We start from the raw sequence: 26,314 nt of genomic DNA on the forward strand, positions 1-26,314 counted from the left end.
TTACATATGCCTTTATTAAACTATTTCTGTGTGAAATTTGATAAATTAATTTCAGTAATAAATTTAAAGTGTTTATTTCTACTTTAATGTTGTAAAGTAAAAGAAAAAGTGTTTTCAGGTATGGAATGCTGTTCTTCAGCCTTTACTTACAGAAATAATCTCCAATCTTCAGTGAAAGCAGAGGAGGTAGCCTAAGTCCCTGATCCTGAAAAGCACTAAGCACAGTTGTAGTTCTTGGTTGGATCAGGCCACAGATCACAGAGCTTTGCGTGATTAATCCTAACAGTATGAATTCTTAAGAGTAAGGTGTCGTTTGGGGAATTTGGTTTGTATATATGTTATGTTGATCATCAAGCTTAACTATTAATAAATACTTTTAAACTGGATACAAACAGTAATGCTAACTGGTTACAGATTACATGTTCCCTAATGGACGCCGAGCTCCTCCCTGGAGACAAGTGCATGGAGAAATTTGTTATTTAGTCATCAAACCACATGACACTGATACTTTGTGTATCACTTGCAGCACAGCAGGAGTGTTTTTAAATGGAGTAAGTATTAATAAAGGATACCATGGGGTAATGAATGTTTTTATGTGCTAAAATAAAAAAAATCAGTCAGGTTTAGGGTAGTGCTATTGAGGCTGGAAGATCTGCAGAGACAGTTTATTGGTGCAGAAGGAGGAGGTACACTAATAAATGCATGCTAGTTTTTCCATATGTTTTCAGTGCTTTTTCTATAAGTTTTGTACTAGAAGTGTATTCTGCATTCTTTGTTAGCAGTGTTTGTTTCATCTTTAAACATACCTTAACAGTTCTTCACACTATTCCTGTTTAAAGGTGCTGTGGGAGTAGATGCCTCTCTAGTGTCTTGTTGCTCTTGATCTGAGTTCTGCTTTGGCAGGGGGGTTGAAGTAGGTGATCTGTAAAGGTCCTTTCCAACCTCTGTATTCTGTGATTCTGTGACTCTAATATTATTGTGTGTGGCTAATATGGCTTGCTTTTGTCTTTTTATAAATGAAAAGTAGTTCTATCTCCTTTCAGTGGAAGCTTCTTAGAAATTATCTCTTTTCTTCTACTTGTAATTTTGGTTGCCTCTTTCCTTCCAGCTGGATTCTATTTAGGTATAACAGTCCCTTACATGTGTTAAGCAGTGACCAGAGCTCTTCTATTCATTTTGAAAAGAGACTGATATCCATCAGGCACAAATTTATTTCCTAAGAGTTAAAAAACATGGAAATTAAGACTTGGCACATTTTTTATGGTTGACACCCACAAAGCATAGGCTCATCAGGTCATTTTCTGATCCTTTTAGACATTTGCCTTACTGCACTGGAAGCTTGTATTTACTTGATTGTTTGCCACAAGACATAAATTATTTTCAGTGGAACAACATACAGTACAGTTAACTGAGAGTAATTACTTGCAGATTTCTATGTAAGACCTTGATTATCTGTTGGGACTTATGGAGATGACCCGTGTCTCTTTCCAAAGCATTACTGAAGTTTGATGGACTCTGCTGAGCATAAGGCTTCTGTACCTAATTTGTTGCAGTATGACCTCTGTCTCTTCAGGACTATTTTATGATGCAGATTAAAATAGCTGTTGAAAGCAACAGTACAAATGATTTTAATTTATTCTTTTTTAAGGGTTGGCTAACAAGTAAAGATGACATTGACTATGAAAGTAAAAGTGAGGTATATAAGGATATCGTCACATTTTTACGGGAGAAATCACCCAAATTTGTTGAAAATATGGCTAAAAAGGTACGTATTTACAGATCCCAGATATAGATTCTACTTTGTACAAAAGTACATTGTCTGTTGCTAAGAATTACATTATAAACCTGGCTGAACATTAAATGAAGATTTTTTAAGACTCTGAAATTATTTGGTTATCTCTTTTTATTTTGTTTCAGTTCCTTTTGTAAATAGCAAATAATACTCTCTTTCACATCTTGTTCTAGCATACCTTATTATGAGGTTTCATCCAACTTGTGAGGTCAGTTTCTAATTTTGCATTCAAAGTTTTACTCATCTTCTGGTGTTACTTGTTATGGAACACTGGAAATGTTAAATCAGGAAAAAATGATATTCTTACAGAAAAGGTCAACTTTTTACGACAATATTTTTCTGTGATCAAAACCACTTAAATTTTTATTTTCTTTGTAACCAAAGCATAAATAATAGCCTAGTTTTGGGGTTTTTTTTATAATGAGAAGTGCCTGATTTAAATATCACAGCTGAGAATTAAACATGTGGCTTACACACACTGTGTTGCTTCAGCTGTTGTAAAATGAAAATGTTTTGGCTTTTATTTAGAGCTCTATTTAGCTGGAATCACACAGTGCTGTTACAATTTTAGTTGTTCCACAATTCTTGGTAAAAACTCTTTTTTCCTAGATTTCTAGAGTGGTTATAAAAAATTAATAACTTGGTGGTAAGTCTCATTACAGACTGAAACCTGTCAAAAGTTTTATTGTGGTTATTCATATGCAATTTTAATTATTGCAAGAGAAAGTAATTAACAGAGAAATTTTCTTACCCTTTAGTTCTGATTTTCTGGGATGTAGGGCTGCTTTGGGGGATTTTTTTGAGATACAGGTATTTGAGAGCTCTGAGGGAACAGAGCATTTCAACTTGTACACAAAAATTTAACAGCTTATATTAACAGTAATGGAGTTAAATTTGTAAGTCATTCTCCTTAAAAGTGCAGTAATTTTCAAAATGTATTTTATTTATCTCTTAGGCAAGTATTTCTTAAATGTTGTATCTACATATTGGTTTACATTTCTTAAATGTGCAATTTATGAATGTTTCAGAAATTATCAGTTGAATGTATTCCCAAACCAATTTTTCTTCTTTTGATGGTTATGAAAGATACATACAACAAAAAAATACAGCAAAATTTTAATACTTTTTTACAGTTCTAATCCTAAATGTTAATGTAGATAAATGTTAGTATAGATAATATATCTGTCTTTACTATTTCTCTGTTCTTATACTGTAGCTATTCAAGAAATGTATAGTCTTATTATATAAGAGTAAATAAATAGGATTTGTCCTATTTTCCTTTATTTTTCATATAAATCACTTAGTATTTCCTGATGTCATAAAGAAGTTTATACTGAAGAGTATAAGTGATAGCATTTTAATGGTTTATGAATATCATATCACATTGCCTTGCTGAAGACCTGGTTTAGTACATTCTTCATTCTAAAACTAGAATTTAAACAAGTTAATACTGTAGAGCTGCAGAGCATTTGTATTTGAGGGGAAATGTCTCTATTCTAGAACTCTGAAAAGCAGAGAAAAGTGTATTTGCAAGTTTTTCTACATGAAATGAATTATGGCTGGAAATAATTTTGATTCATTTTCTGAGGAGAGAAGAGCTTCAAAAAGCTCATTATGTACACACATATTACAAAACTAATTAACTGTTCTTGGCCTTGTTTAAGCTAACGCTTAGAAATGCTGTATTGGCATACAGTACTGTAGGAAACATACTTTTTAACGTGCTTAACAGGTCAAGCTACAGCATCAGTTCCCCTGTGATCAGTCTAGTTTATCATGTGTTAAATTGTCTGGTCTAGAGTACATTTTCAGAATGAGAGAATTAGCAGGAGTCAGTTTATGATTCAACAGTTGGGTCTGCAAGCCTGGAGCAGCCGATTCATATCAGGGACTAGTCAAAACCAGATCATACTGTGACAGCCTCCTTAAAACTGCCCTGAATCAGATACATAAAGGAATGTCTTCACCTATCTGGTAGTGACAGCTGCAATAATAATAATAATAATGATCGTATGCTGTCCTTCCTGTAAAAATTGAATTTGTTCCAATAGAGAGTAAGAGTTGACAAGAGTCCTTTCTGTTCTGGATATTTTTGATCAGCCATGGTGCTAGACACAGACAGCTGAAGGATTGGTAGGTGCCACTCAGATCCATTCTTGTCTTGTTCAAAAATGTTATGTCCTGAGAGACAGAAATTGAAAACATTGAAATGGAATGTGTTTATATTAATTCTAAACTATAGCAAATTAAATTACTTGGAACTAGTCTAGCAGTTTATCATAGCTGATTTGCAGGTTTATGTTCATTACTTTTTGTGGGAATTTTTTAGTAAATTCTTTATGTGGGGAAATAGTTTTCATGTAAAGGATCCATTGAAAGCAGAGTGGCTGACTTTGCAATTCTAGATCTTAAAACTCACTTGGAATTAGGTTCTGTAAAGGTGTTTGTGTCACAAATTATATAACATACAAGAAGTTGAACAATACTCAATATTCAAGCATGTTCAGGAAGTTCCAAATTTAGCTAATTCATTTATTTCAAAACTGTTAATTTGCACAAAGTAACAGCTACTTTCCAGATTAATGTTCCATTCTTCTAAAGGCAATCTGATTTTATGCTTATAATCTGGTTAAACATTTGATACATACAATTTTTAAGCACAGCATCCTGGAATTGTGTTGATAATGTATTGTTTTAATACACATTATTCATATAACAATACAGCTGACAAATTCTGTCTCCTTCTTTTATTAGGAATATATCTTTTTTCAAGAACCAAGAAAAGAGATCAATTGTCAGTGTATGGAAGTGGTTGATAATAGAATCTCTGGCCGATCCCAGAACATATATAATTTTACAGAAAACAATGTATATATGAAAATGAAAAGTTCTGCAGAAAGAAGGAGATACAGAGACAATAAGAAATTAGAACCATCTATGAAGTGGGAGGATATTTGGCTTTCTGCTTCCCACAGATAAGTAGTCAACTTTATAATTGAATTTTCCTATAGATCCCTCTAAATTGTGCTAATGATTGGATTGGAAGTTATAGGTTTGTATCATTAAGTCGGGAGCAATAAAACAAAATTTAATGATAATTAAATTAAAATTTAATTTCATGTTAGTTTCTATAGAAGAGAATATGGACCACCAAAGAGATCTCAGTTTTCTTCCATCATGCAACAACTTTGATGATGTTACATCATTTCCAAAGCAAGGTGGGGAAATACCTTGCAACCACCTACACTACTGGTCATCCAAAAATATTATATCATTCTTTTGATGTAAAATGGCCTTTAAAGCAAGACAGAGTAAACAATCTTATCTAAACCACACTTGCTGATGGAAGGCAAAAGAGATCAAAGATGGAAAATCAGGATGACTGTTACATGCATACTATCAATTCTTAATGATTTCACTTTGAGACACTTTTCTATCTCTACTTAGCAACAGTCTTCACTAATGAGATTATCTCAAAGTCTGAACACCTTAAAATATAGATATATTGAACATTGTCGAATTTGTCTTCTGAAATCAGAACTCTGTTCTGATTTCATGTTTCCCAATTTTCTGTTAATGGAGGAAGAACATCTGAAAGAAAGTTTTTGATTGCTATCCTACAAAAATTCAATATCTTCTTAAATCTGCCAATTTGATACGTTGCAAGAAACATTTTAAGCACCTACGGTCATTAGTTAAAGCAGTGTGGTCTTCCAGAGCTTATCTTTATTCACAGTCATTGTTAGAGTCTAGATGTAGTTAAACTGGCTGTAATCCTGACTAGTATTCTCTTTTACTGTTGTCACTATGGTAGTATAACCCTCCCAGTCTCAAAAGGACATTTTGTATTCACAACATTGTAAATTAGGGACAAAAAAGCCAGAGATTGTGCCCAGCTAGGCCTAGGAGTCATCTTGGAATATGAGGAAAGCAACATACATTGTATTTGGCATGACCAAAGCTATGGGACAGTTAGTTTAGTGTGTGGAAGAACTAGGCAGACTAGAACCCTTCTGCCTCAAAAAAAGATGGCGAGGACACAATAAGACAGATACAAAATCATGACTGGAGATGCTAAATAGGGAAGAGATAAGCACTGTCTATTCTAATATAAGAATAAAAGGCATCAAATGAAAATGGGCCAGTGAGAACAGATAATAACAAAGAGAGAGGCTTCTTCATACAATACATGGCTGAGCCCAAGTTCTTTGCCAGAGGATGGTGGAGGCCATTTGTCTATGGGTGTTCAGAAAGTAACTAGACATTTTCATGGAAGAGAAATCCATCCAAAACGGTTTATTACGGGGTAATCAGGAGTTCCCTCAATCACAGTTTGACGAAAAAGAGTCTGGAAAAAAGTAATTTCCATGTTTTTCTATTGTTCTATTGCTACTTACATAGTTACTATTGGTTAAGCCTGGAGATGATATCCCAAGACAAGTGGACCTGTGATCCATCCATATATTGTCTTGTATCACATATCAGCATAATACAATTTTTCTTACATTCCACTATTTTATTAAAGCAAAATTAGTCAGCTAAGATCCAACATATTTTCTTTTTAATGAAATTTATTGTGTAGTTTCATAAGCTCGTGTGTACTAACATAATATGTATCCAATCATGGCTTTTTGATTCTATGTATATCTAACATATCTTTTTAAAAAATAAACCCAAATATTCTAGTGAGAAGGCTGCAAAAAAAGATACTGAAGAAGAAAGAAGAAGTAGCACAGTGTCTCGAAAAATAAAAAAGAAAGACAGTGGCATTTCTTCTGTGTCTGTTAAAAGTCAATGGTATGAATTACTTTCTTCCTTCAGTTTTAAAATTTGTATTTTTCATGTCTACAGTAATGATCACCATGCTTAGTATTTAGTAATGTCTAGTGCTGTTGTTAGGTTGTGTGTCATACCTGTTTAAAATGTACTTGTTCATATTAGCATATAGTAGTTTAAACTAAGTGATGCTGTTTGTTTCTTTTTAGTAAAACATCAGACAGATTTGAAGACATTAGTGCAAGTTCTTCAGAGACTGAGGAAGAAGAAGATCAGCTCGTACATCTTCACGATGGAAACACTGATTTGCCATCAGAATACTGGGGAATTCAGAAACTTGCAAAATATGTAAAGGTAAGTAAGAAGTGTTGATGAATTTTGTTTAAAAAAAGCACTATCCTTCACCTTCTACATCTGAGGGCACCAGAGCAGCTCCCCATCCTTTCCACCTTCCGTATATTTTAGAATAACTCTGCTATACAATATGTTCAAATCCTGGAACTGCGGACTTTCCTGTCACACACCCTTTTCTCCTGCTTTTTTAAAAATCTGCTATTTTTGGCTTATATAGACCTTTAGATTAAACCATCTGTTCAGTGTTACTGAAAACTTAAGATGGTATAATTTCTTTATTAATTATTTGGTTTCTGGTTTGCTTTTTGGGTGAAACTTTCCAAGATATTTCTTTATGTGGATAATAACTTTCAAGAGTTTTTATTAAAACTGAATACTTGCCTGAAGTCTTTCATCAACTGTGATTAATGCATAAATGAAGTAATTCTAACGTGGTCTTATGTCTGGATAGAAGCTATTAGTGGACAAGAAAATTTATGATAAACAGGCACCTTCTAAAACAAGAAAAAAAAGATTTTTTACACAGATCTGTTGAAAATCTTTTGGAATCTGTAAATATAGATGTTTAGAATTCTATGTATGTCTAAAACACATTAAAAACCAACAACTCTCTACTATTCTGGAAAACTCTAAAACTAATTCTGTTTTCCCCTTAGGAGAAATTCCTTTACAAGTTTATACTGGAATTTATGTACTGTAAGCTACTAATAAAAGCACTAGTTTATTTAGTATTTTGAGTATGCCTACAGACTATGTACATCCGTGATAAAATGATGGTGCTGGCATTTGGTACAGCAGAAACACTTGTGAGGAATAAGCAAAGCTTTGACTCCTTCTAGTCCTTTAACCATTGTAGAAGAGTAATTCAGTCTTATAAACAGTTTTCAGCGCAGTCAGGTTGCTTAGTCTCAGTTTTTGTTTGTGGGACCTGTTTAAGTGGTTGTAGCTAAAGAAACACAGAAAAGCATGGATAATACAAATCTCTCCACAGTTCTTTGTGCCTTGTCTTTACTAGGTTGGGCTTCTATATTCTTGTCATTCTGGCAGTGGTAAAATAATCCTTTCCAAATATAATCTAGTGTAACATTTATCATGCAACATGCTTAGCTAACACTGAACACGCAACGTATACATTTTGCATGGTACATTTGTTTCTATTTGCATGTAATTACAATGCAAGTGATCGCTTCTGTCTTATGAGCTGCCTCTTTGTACTTTTCTGAAAGCTCGGAGAAATAACTATGTTACTTTTTAATAAGGACCCCAGGTGCTCCTAGAGAGAATACTTGAAATTCATTACTGGTGATGAACTCCCATAAATCTTTTAATTGTCCCATTTCTGGACCACCCTCTTTATCGGCAAGGCTCTCCTGGTTACATAATTCTCAAACTCCCTTTCCTCTCTAGATCCTTCATATAGTCAGGTTTAGATTTCGGTATTTGGCTTGATTCAGTGTGTAAGTATAACTATACTTGCATGAAACCATTATGAATGAAGAGTGAGAATGGCAAATAGAAAAATTAATTTTTCTTGCTCCTCTGTTTTAGAAATTAGTATATTTTGTTCCAGCTGTCAGCAAGGAAAATTACTTAATAGTTAAAAACTAGAAAAAGGAAGGAGAGCATTTATCTCAAATTGAAAATATTTATTATGAAGTGTCTAATAATGCAAAATTCAGAAATATGGGATAATTTTGTTCTAAAAATTCAAATGTGTACTTGTTTATCTATTCATGCACACACAAGTCTTCCAATAGTTATTGAAATTAGTTATGAACTCAACAAAGTTCTTCAAGATATACTTAAAATAATTCTCTGTTGATTCTTAGCTACGTAAAACAAGAAATCCCTAGTGTCAGATAAAGCTGAAAAGAGATGCCTCAGTGCCATACCACAGACAGTGGTTGAAATGTTTTATTGATGGAGTGCTACTTTAGCTTGCACATGGAATTCATTTTAATTCAAGTATAAATACTGCACTTCTGGCCAGACTTAGGAGATTTTTTGGCATTCTTGTTGTTCATGTAGGCAAGTGTTCATGACACATGCAACATACGAGAAAATAAGTTTATGACTGTGATATTTAAGTATCTACAAGCATATTTATACAGAAAATTTCAGAGGGCTTGTGTGTCTAAAGAAGGTTGTATACATTATTTGCACATCTTAAAATTTTAATAAAATGCCTTAAATGATATGTTTGAGATACTAAGTCAGAAAATACAATGATTTGTAGGTGCAACCATTTTTTCAATGCCTGCTAAAGTAAATGTGAATCACAATTCAGCAAGACTCTATAAAAGAACATTTTGTAGATACAAAACTTCCATAAAACCTGAAAGATACCAAAACTAGATTGTTATTGAAACTTAAAAGGACTGTTGCTTCCTGTATAAAGCAAACTTGCTAGAGCCTGTGAATTGTGCCTTTAGGCTATGTATCTGTATTCCTCTTCATGGAGTTAAAATTCCAATGCAGAGGAAATTCCCTTCTTTTTGCCCTTTTCTATTCTCCCTCCTTTCTGGGAAAGAGCAGCCATGTTGGAATTACTCCACTGGGAAGCAGCTGCTTCTGTGGTCTGGCTGCTTGTTCTATCTTCAAGCTTCCCAGGGCTGTGAAGCATAAGATAGAGCACATGTGCTCTTGCCATCTCATTCCATCAACTTAAGAATAAGCAGCAAAGATAGATCAGTGAGCTTGGTGATGGGGTTCTGTTAGGCATCTTTTGGGGCTAGAGTAGATAAAATTGGAATGCTCTATTGATGTTTGTAACAGTGAAATTCACTCAGGAGAGCCTACTTCAGATTTCACACTACTAATTACAATAGTGCTTCTGCAGTACTAGATTTCTAGAGGAACAACTACATGTTACATGTGAAAAATTTTAGGAATAGGGTGAAGGGGTCACATCTTACAACGATCTTTTGACTGGAAATGGGGAACATCAGGTAGAAGTGAAGAATCTTTGTTGCAGATCTGGAGTTGTTTACTGAAAAAAAAGGAGGGGGAAAAAAGGTTAGAGGTGAGCACAATGTTTTGTGCCGCCTACAGTTGAACACTGATTATTGCCAGTTTTAAGATAAAATTGAGATGTTGAGAGGTGAGTTGGGGTTGCTGACTGTGCCAAGAATAACTTCAGTCTTCAGAATAAGTCATTAATCCCTTAAGCCCTTGTGCTGCTTGATTTTGATTCCCTGCAAGGGTGTGATTTATATGTACACCTATGCCAGGGTGAGCTTTGGATGAAGTTCTGCAGGATCACATCAGTTATAGAGTTCTTCCTTCAGTTTCTTACCTAGAAAGCCATTCTACTTTTGGCTCTATTTCAGGTGTGAACTAGTGAAATCAGTCGAATCTCACTCTTATATGAAATATCCACTAATTTCATATCTGTTTTGAATTAATCCAATTTGAAAAGCCTCATTCCTAGAAGAGCAATGTGTTCTGGACAATGCTGTCTCTCCCCAGTTGTTTGCATCTTGGACGAGGTCCAGGAGCTGCGAAATGGCTACATTACTGCACGGAAACTAGAGGATGTGCCCTTATTATGAGCTTGAACACCAGCTCACAGGTGCCCATGTGCTTCAAGGCAGTGGATGTCTGGGAAGGGAGGATGTCTGTCCCATGTGGAATCAGTGGAATCTCGTTCACTGGACAAGGAAAGGGTTGAAAGAACCGTCGGATACACTAGGTGTATTCAGGTCTGCTCTACAGCTGCATTTTGGCAGAACCTTTGGAAGACTGCTGTGTTCAAGGAACATTTCTGTAGCTGGCAGAGGGCCTCTGTCTATTGGGCTTACATTACATAAAGATGGCAAACAGACCAGGGAAGCAGGAAAGTACAAGAATATTCCTTGTGGTCTTTGCCTCTTCCCTTTTCTTTCTTTCCAGCTCCCACTGAAAGTGTTCATGTTTCTAGGCAATTGTGTCCAGAAAATGAAAGTTTTAATAGATCAAAGTTATGAGTCTCTTACAGTGCACATGTCACAGTGAGTACTGGCTAGACAAGACCTACTGCCCATCATTTCTCCTTCATCTTTGTCATGTGAGCAGAGTGGAGACAGGAGGATGTAGTGTGGCTGCTGCACTGTAGACAGAGTTTATTTCCTATTCTCAGGAAGCTCAAGTTTATCAGTTAGGGAAATGCAACTGTGTATTGGCTTGCAAGAAGGAGTAGTGGATCCCCAGATGAGTTCTCTGAGCATGGAGGGCACTAGCATTCTTGAGGAAGAAGAGTACAGGTTAGAAATGCAGAAAGTTGAATGGGCAGTGAAATGATGCAGAGAAGTTCTGGAAGGAGCTAAGATGCATGATCTGAAATGAGAGGTTCATGTAGATATTGTTGATAAACTGTATGGGATAGTTTTATTCCTCCAGAAAAGACATATAAATTCAGTGACAGTTTGTCTCTAAGATAAGACTTGTCATACCTGAGGTCTAAGGTTTTAGATATCTGAAAAATAGCTACCTTCCTCATAAAATTTTGTGATAGAAAACATCCAGCCTTTCAAACTAACGAAATATTAAAGCAAATGATAATTGTGTAGCAGTCTCCATCCTCTTGTGGTTTAACAGGTTGTGTGTTTAGCAACATCTTTTATATGAAAGAATTGCAATTTGTGACAGTCGTAAAGACATCAGTGTGGCTTGTAGATTTTTCTGAAAGTTTGTATGAAATAGGAAAAAAGATGCAGTATTTTTAACTGTATAATGGAAAAGTACAGCTATCTTAAATAATAATGATATTGGAAATGTTCCACTAGTACTCCTTATAAAAATTGTAATCAATTTGATAAACTATGCATAGATTAAGAAATGTATTGTATTTTGAGATTAGCAGAAAACTAAATGTTTTGTTCTAAAATGCAGAACCCCAAAAGAGAACTGGACACATTAGCCTGAAGAATGAGACTTCAAATACTCATTCATTCAAAATGACACAAAAATGATTTTTAAACTTTGTAAGGCAGCAAAAGGAGCATTAGTGTTACAGTGTAACCACTAAAGTACCAACTGTTCGTTTAATTGTTTTACGCTTGTAATACTGCTTGAAAGTTTTATAGTAGTCATAGATAAAGTCTAAAATCTCTGATGTTTCATGGACAACAAACTGCACAGAGAATTGCAAATACAAATTTTGAGGAACTAGCTGTTTCTTGACTCTGCTTCCATTTTCCCAGTAAAAGTTACTGGTGGGTGGAACTTTAAAACTGTAATGGAACACTTAGGTGATTAACAGAAGTTATGAGTTTGTTGAGATACATGACCAACTTAGAAATTATTTTGCGTGCAAGATTCTCAAATAAATGTGTCAGTACTCTTTTAAATCTGGCCCTAGATGTGGAATAGATGCAAATACTAATAGTAGCAATAAAAGTATCTAGTCTTTATAGGAAATATGTTGTACATTATATTACTTTTTTAACTATCTGTGGGTAGGAGTTAAGTTTTTCTTAATAGCATCACATTAGGAAGGCTTTGCATGAGGTGATATTTTAGCCATTAAATAGCAAATAAGCATATGTAACTGCATATGTGTGTAATTTTTTTTACCTGTAACATAATTTTGGCACTGTTTAAGCCTTTTTTTCAGGACAACTTCACAGATAATTTAGCTGACCTTATTAGTAGAGTGTCTAAAAAGAAATCCTTTCTCTTATGAAATTATATGGTGGGGTAATATGAAGGAGGTTGTTCAACTGAACTGAAAGATCAAGATGAAAAATAGATTTTGCTGTAGTTTGGCTAAGTGGTAGACTATTATTTTTCAGAAAATACCAAATGCATGACATAATCATGTGCCACCTGCTAGTGTTTCTAGGCGCATGTTTGGCTAACCTGTCAGCCTTGGCAAACCTTCGTATCACTCTCTTCACTGTTCATGAACATCTCTTGTTCCCATCTTGGGATATTAGTCAAGATTTTGTGTTTTCAATTTCAGTGAAGAATGTGATGATGGAAAAAAGGCAAAAAAAATGTTGGAAAACTGAATTTTGTAGTTAAGATATGTATTTTTAACAACCTAGCCAGTGCTGATCATGAGAAAGAAATCTTTTAATGATAAATTTACTGGGTAGGAAATATTGGCAAATGGTGAACTATCAAATTATTATTATAACTGGCAGCTCTGAAGCACTTGCATAGCTTTCTCCTCAAAATACTGTACAAACAATCATTTCTCATCACAAGAGATGTATAAAATACATAACAGCACATAAGACTGATGAATTTCTGTGCAATGGTTTAATTAATGTTCTGAAGATCACCCATTCCTAAGAGGTTCATGGCTGATGAGATGAAAGACAAGACAGAAATATTTTTTAAAAATGAGCCAAAGAAGCAAAACAAGAAAGAAGAGGTGATGTGTCAAAAGTTAAGGGCTGAGGAAAATAATATAAAATAGCTGATGTTCGATTCTCTTTTTTCTGCTGGATTGTATTCTATTGTAAATGCAGGTAACTAAATTAATGAGCTACTGCTTTGACACCATAGCTACTGTGCCTCTAAAATGATTGTAAATTGCCATGTCTGTCTCAATATGACTTAAGGCCTCAGAATCATGAAAAAGATCATCAAATTATCTGCATTCCTAGAAAATTAGAACATGATCATGTCTGAGAGCTATCAAGAAGTGAGAACAGCATTCTTCATTCATTTTAAGTATTCCACATTGGATCTAGAATCAATTTAATCACAGCTTGCTATACATACAGTTCTTTCAGAGTCACGCCTGTGCTTCAGCTATGTCTTCATCTAGGTTTGTTTTTCTTATGCTCTCACTGAGCTCAATTTCAAACTTTTATTTCTCAACAGAATATTCGTCTCTTAGTTTTTCATGAACTATAGGTATCATTTTGCTTTTCTTGCCAAATCTGTTTTGGCTGGATTCAAATGACACTAGCTCTCCTATCTGCTCAATGCTTATCAAACTTCAGCAACTTGCTAGCTCTCCAGTAGTCTGTACAGTCACAAGTCCTTCTTAGTTCAGCCTCATTAAATTTTCTTTACAGATTCACTTACACTGATCTCCCAAATAAATTTGTCCCATAAAAATAAAATAGCTGCAATAACATTAAGGCTTTGTGAGACAAGTGCTAGGCAAAATCACAATTGCTTAAGAAGGTCTAACACTGACACACAAGGTCCATATTACATCTATGTTACAGGCAATGTGTCCCACCTCCAAGTCAGCAGTCAGGATCTACAAATATCAACATTAAATTAAAAAACAGTAGTGCTGTTTGAGTGTTGGGTTTTATTCTTAAAAATTAATCCTAGACTCTTTTCTCTTTCTAATTCAATCCTCATTTCCTGTCAATATATGCATGTTCTTTTAAAAAATATATAAGCTTTATTTTCCTCAGATGAAGTGACCAAAGACGGGGAGGGGGCTCTACCCTTTTTCTAGTCCCAAGTCATACAAGTCAATATCTAGACTGGAATTCACCCTAAATGTAAATAAAGCAGGTGTTTGTAGCTGAGCATGGCATTCAAGGCTACCTTTGTAATCAGTGGGAAAATATCAGCATTTTAAAGATATGATTCTTCTGATATTTTAAGCATCTAATTCAGAGTGAGATGGATCACAGTTTCAACTTCATTGTTGATTATCTCAGTTAATTATCAGGAATGTAGAATGGCTGTAGACGAGTGAATTTAAACAGATGGTTCCCATCCTCAATCTTGTGCATTTGAAATCATCAGTGAGTGTAATGTGAGGCAGTTTTTTGAAGACCTATTCAAAGTTCTTTGTGTGTTTGGAAGTAGGGGTTTGCATGCTTTCTGATAGTTTTTCCTTGGAGAATTTTGTAAAAATCAGCCTTTTTGGTAACAGCCTTAGAAACTAATTGGCAGTCCTCAGTTGATGGGAGAATTAATTGATACGCCTCTGCTAGATACTTGTGTTGTAACTTGAGCCTAGTCAACTTGGTGACTATGCTTGAGCTTTACTTCAATAGACAAAATGAATGTGACCAAGATCTTATAGGTTTATCTTGCTTTTAGTTCTTCAGAAGAGTTAGAGTAGAGCAGATCTACAGACTCTGCACAGTTTTCTACTTGTCACCCTATGCTGCACTCTTTTTGAAAATCTTTAGGGAGTGGTCAGCAAATCATCCTCACATTTTTAGGACACAGTTCTTCTGACACTATGTTGGTGAACAAAGAGAGAGGGTATTTGGATTCTGGAGAAAAACGGGTGCAAATAAACATCTGGAAGGAATTTGCAAAAATTAACAGAACAAAGGTGATGTGGAGATTTTGTGACATCTGACTCAGGCTGATGTCTGAGCAACCAGAAGAACAAAGTAAAAAATCCAATAATTTCTGCAGAGATGCAAAAGACCTTATCTGCCCTGATCACTACAACATACATGTGATGTATGAACAATCATATGACTCTAAGTAATTCACTGTTCAGAGAAATGGCATTTTTATTCTCTCTACCCAAGAATCATTTATATCTTGATATAAGACATAGAACTAGGTATCTCAAAAGGCCAATATAAACTTGATATATCTTGGCCTCCTGAATTACTTAGATCTATATTAGCCCAACTAGCTGTTCTCACCTGTCTATACTGGCACCTAATACATCTGATAGCTTGTTTGTTTTCTCTTCTTGCAAAACACATTTATCCATATTTAGCAGTTTTACTGAAAGAATATTGTTTTGTTCAGTTGGTATTTTTTAGCTAGTTGGTATCTTTTAGAATTGGGAGGGAAGCATAGCTCAAGAGCACCATGAGCCCTAAATATTCACTGCTCCTGTCAAAGAGACATTTTGAAGGCCATTGAAGGATTGGTTGACCAGTGCTTGTCCATCTCAAGCATTTGTGATTCATGTAGCATCACATATGTCTTCAGCCAGAGACTGAAGGCAGAAAGGGAAGAAGGCAGGTACAGACTAATGTCAACTGGAAGCCTGAGGCATCGTATTGATTGCATAGACACTATAGACTCATGGCAGTATACACTATTCAGGCTTACCAACAATACAGGCATCTTGACAGCACCAATGTCTGCTCTTTCTGAAGAAGACACAAATGCTGAACAATTGAGTGTGGTGCACAAACTCACCATATCCTGTCTTAGCACCCATGACAACTGCCTGAGTTATTAGAGACACTAGTCTTATTCTCCCTGTAAAACAGGCAGCAACATGGAGAATGAATATCTTCTTAACCTTGCAACTGGAGATGGCCTGTCTCTTTCAAAAACATAATCCTATCATCAAGGATACTGGGTTAAAATCACCTGTTCAGGGACTCCATCTGTGTTGGTGACAGTGGCAGCTGAAACAGTGTACTGCTGGAGAGATAAGATGGTATCAAGGTGGTTGGCTTCTCTTACAGAGAATGGTGGAAAGTCATGGTTTGTGCATTAAGTAAAGCAACTTGCACGTGCTAGAAGAGTCTGTCATGATGGTCTGATGAAATCTAGGATGGTTGCTGAAGCTGAGTTTATTCATACTGGAGTGTCATTAGGAGACTATGATGGAAGTTGGAGATAATCCAAGATTTACTCTGTAAATGTGGTTACCTCAAGGTACTGTCAGATGAGCTGGAGTCTGAACTCTGACACAGCTAATGAAAGTACTACAGAGGGCCTGTGGTAACTAAAACCTAAACCACAGACAAAACTCAGAATGACCTCAGTGCTTCAACATTATCTTGAATGGTGACATTTTACAGTAACACTACTTTCTGATGGTTGAAGTAGACTAAATTCCAAATTAACGTCACAGTAATTTGCTCTAGAAATCTGCTATGTACATTACTATCTTTTAATTTTTCTCTCCAAAGTTATCTAAGATTGAAAAGAGTGTGGTCCATTGTCTTTACAAAATTATCCAGATGCAACTGGGCAGCAATTATGCTCCTAAACTGAAGATTTCACAAATGAGAAGATAGACTTGCACTGTTAAGATATTCTATATTACCTTGGCCAGATTTTCTGTGGTTTTGGGGTCAGCACTTCAATTCTCTCCAGGTTTGAGGTTTGAGAGGTTACTGGGAAAAACATTCTACTGTTCCCAGTCCAATGAACTAAAAGTTCATGTGTTTGCCGGTGAACTATATTGACTTTTACCTGCTCTATAGCAGAATCCAATTACAATTAATCAGAAAAGGAAAGCTAATAGAATGAATGAATTTCTTGGAAGAGTTTTCAAGAGTCAAAACATTCCGATTCACTCCGAAAATCATAGACATTCTTCTGTTTGGAAACCCAATTATTTTTAATTTAATAAAATACAGTGATAATTTAAACTCATTGTGTCTGGGTCATAATGTAGATGTCACTTCTGACACTGTGAAGTGTCAAAGGCAAGGTATTCAACTGCCACTAAAACTGTGCAGCTTCTGTACATGGTTTTAGTCCAATGTGAGCGTTTTGGATTTTGTGATGCTGTGATTTTCCACTGGCTTCCCTTATAGTAATCTGTACAGTTTACATACTGCCAGGCTGTAGCCAAAGAATGCCAGAAGATTCAGGAAATGGGGCAGGGAATTATTCCATAACTCAGTTATGCTTGTCCATAACTCATCTCCTAACAAGTTGCAGCTTGTATGTTTTGTAAGCTAAAATGAAAAATTTGAACTAGTATTTAAACCAAAACAAAACTCAGCGTGTTTAGAGGTCCACAAGCACAGAAAACTTGCCTTGCTGAAGCATATTATATGTACTGTACTGTGATAGTCAGTCTTTCATTAAGCTTTATAAAAATGTGTCTAAATTTTAGTATTTTCCAGCAGAAAATTACAAAATGGTCTGTGATTTGAGATAGTTCAATGGAAAATCACAGAAGAAATGAAGAATTCTTTTTCATACTGTACTACTTATTTTATCTCTCTTGTTTTGTAAAAAATGTCAAGATTTTAATAATATTTTGGGCTGGGATTCTATTTAAACAATATTTTTCCTCTAGGATTTCTTTTCCATTCTGTTAATGAATTCAGTGATTGGACTCAATCGCTCAATCAATTGGACAGTCACCTCCATCCCTGGAAAAGTGATGGAACAACTCATCCTGAATGTTATCACTGAACATATGAAGGAAAAGATGGTTATCAAGGGGAGTCAACATGGCTTCACCAAGGGGAAATCCTGTTTGACCAACCTGATAGCCTTCTATGAGTGCATAACTGGCTGGCTAGATGAGGGGAGAGCAACAGATGTCATCTACCTTGACTTCAGCAAGGCTTTTGACACTATCTCTCATAATATCCTCATCAGAAAGCTCAAGCAGTGAGCTTCAAGACCCTCCTGGACATGTTCCTATGCCACCTGATCTAGGTGAACCTGCTTCTGCAGGGGGGTTGGACTAGATGATCTCTAAAGGTCCCTTCCAATCCCTACCATTCTATGATTCTATGAATTTATGACTTAATGATCTTAAAGGTCTTTTCTGATCAAAATTTTTCTACCATTCTATGAATTTTTGTTGTAACAACGAGGGTTTCTATAATTTGGCCTGCTTTCTTTTGGATATCACGTGTAACTATTTTGTTTGTTCAGTGTTTTCTAAAAATATATCAGTCTCAGTTTTGTCAAGTATATCGACTGAAGCATCTTCCTTAGGAGGAAAGGCTGTGGGAACTGGGACTATTTAAGTCTAAGGAAGAGGAGACTGAGGGGGGATCTCATTAATATTTACAGGTTTATAAATGTTAGATGTCAAGAGTTTGGGACATCCCTTTTTTCTATAGTAGCTAGCAACAGGACAAGGGGTAATGGGATGAAGCTGGAACACAAGAAGTTCCACTTAAATATAAGAAAAAACTATTTCACTGTTCAGGTGAGGGAGCCCTGGCACAGGCTGCCCGGGGAGGGTGTGAAGTCTTCGTCCTTGGAGGTCTTCAGGACCCACCTGTACATGTTCCTGTGTGACCTGATCAAGGTGGACCTGCTTCTGCAAAGGGGTTGGACTAGATGATCTCTAAAGGTTCCTTCCAACCCCTACCATTCTATGATTCTATGACTGAATTTTCCTTTCAGATTGCATATACTCATAATCAAAACTAGAGTATCATTGTACATAAGAATGATGAAATTGCCCACAGACAGCAATCTTCTTTCCTATTATTAAGTCGTAGGCTTACTATCACAGACATGCACATAAAGATACCTAACCAGGACCTACGTAATGCAGTAACTAAAATGAGCTTTTATGATGGCAATATAAATTTCAGCCATGAGTCCAAAAAGAAAAAAAAAATTGTTAACATTGCCATGCAAAGAAAAAACATATTTAATACTCTAGTTGCATTCAGTCATATTCACACTATATCAAAATCCAACTGTAATTAATTAATTAAAAGCACCTCCAAATATGTACCATATTTATAGAGATGTTTGTGAGGCAAAAGCTGTATAATATCCATTTTATTTAATCTTACTTTCTCTCAGGAAACTAAAAAGCACCATAACTTTATTGTAATGTTTATATTTTTTCCATGCATGTGTGTACATTCTGGTACAATTTGGAATAATCTTCTTTATAACCTTGTTTTTACTTTTATTACTTGTACTTCAATATTACCATTAGGTTTCAGTTGAAAGTGAGGAATGCAGATGCTGGGAAAAGGTATCTGGAGAGTAGCAGGCAGGAATTTTGTCAAAGAACTCAAGGACAACTGGTATCCTGAGTCCAGCTATGGTACCTTTCTCATAAACCCATCCTTTCTCTAGTGTCAATTGTAACAATTCTAAACTTTGACACAGTTCCCTGATGTAGGAAGATCAATCAAAGTGGCATCAGTATGCCACATATGATATTAGAAGGTAAAGCATGTTAGGGTAAAGCATATTGTAAAATAAACTATACCAGGTTAGGTATTCCATAGATCTGTACTGCTGCTGTACAGTCTCAGCAATCTGAAAAGCCAATGTTTCTGCCTGATGGCAAGTCATTTGCAAGAACTCTATTGGTATTTACCCTTTCCAGAGATGACTGGAGGAAATTTTCTTTCTTTCTTTCCTAGCCTACTGAGTTGATATAATAGCTTCAAAATGTAAAGCTTTTTATTGACTAGGAAGAGTTTGAATTAGGATAGGAAATGAGACATTGAAATTTTAAGCCTGTATATTTTGTTATCTCTTATCTGTACCTATGATCTTATTATCTATTATGTATCAGTCCTCTTTTTAAAATGAAGAGAAGGAAATTATTATCAAAAGCATCTAATATTTACAAAGTTTCATGGTAGTAAAAGTTCATAAAAAAGAAATAATGGAAAACAGGACTAGAGCAGAAGGGAGAAGGTCATTTACTCCATCTGTTTGCCTACAAAACTGCATCAATTCTTTGTGTCTTTTGGACAAGTATTTCTGTAACTTTTCTTTCCTGTGATGGATACTTGTAACTGCTGTAAGCAATGTATTCCAAATTTCAAATATTCTAGCCATTGAAAATGTTTTTCTAATACCTAACATAAATTATCCCTGAAGACATTTAACCCCATTATTTCTTGTTTTACCCACAATGGACTTGGAGAACAAATGATTGTCCTTGTAACTGTTCATTAAACCACTTCCTTATTCTTTCATCTCTGGAGTAAACAGCTCCATTTCCTTCTGGTTTTCTGTGTAGATCATATATCTACAGCTCATACATCTTGAGATATTTTACTTTTGTCCTCTGGCCTTCATCAAGTTGGTCAGTATCTTTTTTGAAGTATGATACCTAGAATTAATATAGTATTTAGGCTGTGGTTTTGTCAGTGCCAAACCAAAGAAAGATGATTTCTTGTATCTTGTAGGTTACAAATCTGGTTATAAATCTCTCTGTAAAGTTTGGGTTTTTTCATCTGACAGTCTGATATTGATAGGTAATATCTATGTTGTGTTCCATTGTTAACACCAGATTTTTTTTCTGCTGTTCTGTGAACTAATCACGGTCTTTGGCATCAGCCATTGTCTTAGTACCATCAAGTAGATACTATTAAGCTTGGGCAGTATGAAAATGTCTAAGTTATTGAAGTACTTACTAATAGTTATGCCCTTAGCTTAAACAGAGTGTTTATCACCTCATGATTGACATTAAGTATACATTACTAGAACATAGTGAAAACTACTGTATAAAACAGACTCTTTAATGCTTTTAGCTTTCTTGGTGTCATTTGTTGAAAATTGGCCATTGACTAAGAATTTTTTCCTCTTAATTACTATGGAAGCAAGAAACAAAATGATGGTTCTATCTTGTGTGTCCCTTGTTAGTTGTATTTCGGTTTATGTTCTTCTGTGTTTGCGTTACTCTTTTATTTTCCTTCTTAGTTATTTAATCTTTTTCTTTGTGTATGCTTCCTGAATTTCAGACAACTGAAGAGCTCATCATTTTGGCTGATTAATCTCTTTCTACATTTGCTGTTCTTCACCATCAATGAGATTTTTTGCTCTTGTACTCATTATGTAATTTTTAAGGTACTACTGACTCTTCTGAGCTTACTCTTTCCTTCTTTCCCATTACATCATGCTTTCTGGTTTCCTAAATCCCCTAACACCCCAAAGGATTAATTTCTGACCTAATACAAGCTTTTTTTTCATTTCTATTTGTTGCAGTGTCATTTAAAAACATTCTTGTACCCATGCAACATCCCAGGCAACCAGCCTTCAAAGTGCCCTGTGGAAAAACAAAAAATTTCAACTGTTTTAGGAAGTAATTGCTGCAGAATGAACACAAAGCTATCTTTTCCAGTTCTTTTCACTGTAAACTTTGTTTAGCAAACTTACCAGAGAATAAAGTGAAATGGATAAGAATATTAAAATATGTCTTTTGTCTTTTCCATTTTTTTTTCTCTGTGGCTTAATAAGCCCTAGCATGACCTTAAAGAATAATTTTACCAAATGTTTGCACCAGTTACTAAGTGGATAGCTATTTTCTACCACTGCTGTTGTGGAGAAGTCACTATAATCATAGAATGGTTTATGTTGGAGGAAACTTTTAAAGATCAACTGCCCTGCCACGGATCTGGATGTCGTTCACTAGATCTTTGAGCAGTATATGTTGAGCATGCTATGTTTGAAAGAACTTCTGCCAGAAGGTATCAGAAGGTATTTGATGCCTCAGAAGCAATATCCAGCATTGTCTGAGACTGTGCAAGTTTCTGAAGGCCCAAGGATTTTAAATGGAGAAAGGTAGAACAGTAAGGAAGCCAGAGAAAGGGGATACATCTTCTATCTTGTGTGTTCAGAATGGACTGATGCATGTAGTCATATTTGGAGAAACATTGCCAAATAATGATGTTTCTATTATAGTGGTGACTAAACCTGTGAGATTGGTCTCACAGACACCAAATTTATGTACAATCTTAGCATCACTTAAAACAGCTGCCTTTGTACACATATATTAGAAGTTTTAACTAGTCTGTGCAGTATCATAACAGAGGTCTGTTAAAAACCTCAGAAATAAAAAGAAAGACAGGCTTTGCTGCACACTCTTTATAGTCCTGTAATTCTCAGTTGTGAGCTCTGAGTATCATAATAAACTCTACATTATACATATTTTGCATTAAAGATGTTTTAGTGATAGTGTAGCAATGATACTGTTTTATTTTCATTTAATGTGTGAATCTGCATTATACCACTATATAGGAAGAGAGGCACATTTTAATCTAAGTCTGTGTTTAATTTCAAGCTTTAAAACTGATTGTTGATCTGCCAGTAGAGTGTTTTTTTGCACCCAGCATATTAGATTTCAAATGGTATAACAACATGATGCAGATTTTATGTCAACTTAATAGAGAGGTAACTGTTTCCATACATGTTAAAATCGATGCTGTAAGTACTGCAAGACTTACTGTAATGATAACTTCAAGAATTGAATAATAATTGCTGAAACCATCAGCAATATTTCGTATTTTGTAGAAATGATGTTTCAGCACATATGAAAAATATCTTATTGTGGTTTTGCTTTAAAAACACTTGAAGTGATGTGTGCATTTTTGAGGCTGAAAAAATAAAATGCACATATTTTATACATAGTTCTATTTTTTATTTAATATAAGAGAATTAAAAGTTGGGGTTTTTTTTAAATGATCCATATTAAATGTCATATGCTAACTATTATACATGTAAGATAAGTGAATTATGAATCACTATGTTGTGTGTAAATGTAGTTTCACTGTAGAAGCACTCCTCAAAATAAGAGACATTACTTATCAGGTTAGCAGTATACTTCTTACATTTCTATAAAATAATACAAACACAAGTTTTCTCTTTAAGCAGTTATTTAAATTTTTTTATAATACCAAGCAAATTAAATCTCAAAATCTAAGCTCTATGAGAACACTACAAGCTTCATAAAAGGACAGCTGTTTGTCCTTTTGAGCTAGAGAATATTCTGGGTAGTTTTGGAATCTTACTGATATTCTTTTGAATCTTTTGGAGTTTATATGTGTGGATAAACTGATTTCTCTGAGCAAACATTTCAGAAATTGTTACAACACTTTGTTCACCAGGATGTATTTTCAAAGTATAGCAAAATATGTTCTCAATGCAAGACACTTCATTTTCTTCTGAAGTCATCATGATAATGATAATTGAAAGAGTATTACACTAAAAATTGTGGGAATAATTCTTTAGGATCCTATATGTTACAGATGTTAAACAATTACATTTATATTTAAGCAGTTTTCTGTGGGGAAATTCTGTGGCTATCTATTGTTACTTGTTAACTAATTTAAGTTAAATTTTTCTATGAAGGGCCATCCACATACACTTTATTGATTAGCAGAAATGCTTTGGCTTAAGGTGCTGATCTGAAACTTCATGAAGTCTGGCATTCATGTCAGATGTGTTTTCCCTCTTGTCATTACTACGTTTATGGTGTCTGTTGAAAAGTGTATTAAACTTAAAGAGTTTTAAACTGTATTTTAAATTCACTGGTTTTGTGTACATTTCAGAAATATACTGCAAAAGTTCTGCTTTTGTTAGATCTACTTGTTTAATATATTCTTTATTGCAATATGATGTCAATATGATGTCATGATAGCAAAACTTTTTCCTCTAGAAAGGATTGGCTCAAAGCCCTTTACAGTTTCAAAACTGAAGGTGGGCTTGAGCAGCATGGTTTAGATCTGGATGGGAGCCAAAGCTTCCCTGGAATTCAGAGGCATGTGGGAAGTAGATACTGTAGTTTGATTTACTAGGTGCTCCAAGTTGTAACTTCCACATTAGCACCAGTTGGCATTGCTTATGCACTCCACCTTCTGTTGCAGCTACATGGTAGCTCAGCCCTCCTAACTTCTGTGCAGCTAGGTTCATCCCTGATTTGATTAATACTAAATCTGTATTATAGATTCAAAAGAATCCATTGTTATCATATGCTTTAACATTCTGCATACCATGGGCTGTATTCTTTGCTCTTTTTCTTGGTTTTAGTCTAATAGCTGTGACTGAAATAGAGTTTATCTTTTATAAAAATGTCCAACCTTGACTGAAAAATTTCCACTGCTGGAAAGTTTATCATCACTCTTAAGTAATATCTTCCAGAGGATAATTAACCACATAATGGAAAACTTGTGCATTACTCCTCATCTAAATTTTAGTACCTTTAACTTAAAATCATCATTTATTTATTTGCTATGAATAAATCATTCCTTAATTTACTTTTTAATAAACTAAATAGTGCTTCTCATGTCTTTCATAATGCACCTGTTTTCTAGGTTTACAATAATTTTTCTCTTAATCACCTCCATATATTTACTTTTCTTTTAGAACTATAACAAGGAAAATTAGTCACAATTTCAGTAGCAGTTGCACAACTGCCTAAAAAGAGATAATACCTATATTCCTATCCAGTACTTTCACTCATACATCACCAAATTCAACCTTTTAATCAAATGTTATATTGTAATCTGAAATCCATGTTCAATATCCCAAGTCTATTAATATGGTCTGGTTTCCAGGATAGAACTCCTACATTGAGCTATAGCCTGTTTTCATTATTTATAAGTCTATGACCTTAAATTTAAACATAAAAGAAACTGCATTGGGCAGATCAGAAGACAATGTGTCCCTATAACCTGACTGCAACAGGAGTGGAGACACAATGATTGGGCTGGAAGTTTTCTGTGGTTAAAGCTCATCTTTTGAGCTCCAGATATACAGACCTCTGATTTCCACAAATGTGGGAAAACTGACTGCATAACTTCTAGTAGTTTGAAACTCTGTTCACATTCTACCCAGGCAGAAGAAGCTCAGAACCATAAATGAATGCTAAGGGTGAAGTATCAAGAGGGCAAATGCACAGCTTTCTGATACGATCCAAGCCGATACTTATTTTTGGCTTAGGAACTTAAAGGAGATCCTGTTGTTTTGCCTGACATTCAATGAAAACTTTTACAGAATCTTTTCACAACTAGTTCCACTAATCTATCACTTCATTTGAAGAACCAACTCCCTTGATTATTTTAACCTGAATTGTATTATATCTCGTTATTAAAAGAGGTTATATCTGTGTTAAAAGAGATATCAGTCAATCCTGTTCTGTTGTTCTCAGTGCCATCCCTAACGTTATAGACCCCTGTCACATGCCCTCAGAGAACTTTCCTCTAGACTAAAAAGACCTTGGATTATCTTTGTTGCTCTTCCCTGGAAGATTTCCAGTGTTATAGTAACCTTTCTGAAGGTTACCTACAGAGCCACATGAAGTTTTTAAGGTGTATGTGAGCCATGGGTTTATGTTGTGGTATACTGACATTCTCTGATCACTGTTTTTAACAAGTAAGTTCTAATACTCCATTTGCTTTTGATTGTCATCTACCCTGACCTCAAGATGCCATTTCTAATTTTTAACGATCGGCTGAAAACCTATAACTTCATCTGTGGAGTTAGGATTGTTTTCTTCTGATGTGTATCACTTCTTGTTTTCTCATTTGCTGTTTTACTGCCCTCTTAGTAAGTTCTTTAGCAGTTTCTTGTAATGGTATCATAGTATCACCCACAAACTTTGCCACGTAAGTAGTCCTATTTTTCAGAGTCTTTATGAGTATGTTGAATTGCATATATTCAACACAGATCCTTGGAACTTAACATATGGCTTTATTAAACTGACCTTTTGCTCCTAACCTCAGTTTCTTAACTTTTAGTCATTCTCTTTAATCCATGCAATGACCTTTCTTCTTATAATATAATGGTTTGGATTCTTTAAAAGCTGTCAGGAAGGGTCTTTGTAAAAGTTCTTATGGATTCCAGTTAGACATGTTGAGTACACCTCCATTGCTGCAAGCGTGGTAAGTATTGTAAGGTAGGACTACTCTTAACACATCTGTGGTGACTATAAGTATATTATATATATAAAAAAGAACATAATATTTAGACAGATGTCTGCTTATTCTGTTCTTTGTTACAGTCTACTAATTTGTCCAGCACAGATATTTGACTAAAAGATCT

The 26,314-nt window shown here is 34.9% G+C and overlaps 1 protein-coding gene across 1 annotated transcript in view; it reads left to right on the forward strand.

The window, feature by feature from the left end:
• The window catches only part of ODAD2 (outer dynein arm docking complex subunit 2), an 80,036-nt gene that overhangs the window by 3,215 nt on the left and 50,507 nt on the right, over positions 1 to 26,314 (forward strand). Inside the window, exons 5-9 of the mRNA XM_061996989.1 lie at positions 415 to 551; positions 1,649 to 1,765; positions 4,547 to 4,767; positions 6,464 to 6,589; positions 6,778 to 6,922. Of these exons, the coding sequence (XP_061852973.1) occupies positions 415 to 551; positions 1,649 to 1,765; positions 4,547 to 4,767; positions 6,464 to 6,589; positions 6,778 to 6,922 (746 nt within the window). The remainder of the gene's footprint in view (positions 1 to 414; positions 552 to 1,648; positions 1,766 to 4,546; positions 4,768 to 6,463; positions 6,590 to 6,777; positions 6,923 to 26,314) is intronic.

This window comes from Colius striatus, chromosome 5 (assembly GCF_028858725.1).
Source record: "Colius striatus isolate bColStr4 chromosome 5, bColStr4.1.hap1, whole genome shotgun sequence".
Taxonomy (NCBI): Eukaryota; Metazoa; Chordata; class Aves; order Coliiformes; family Coliidae; genus Colius; species Colius striatus.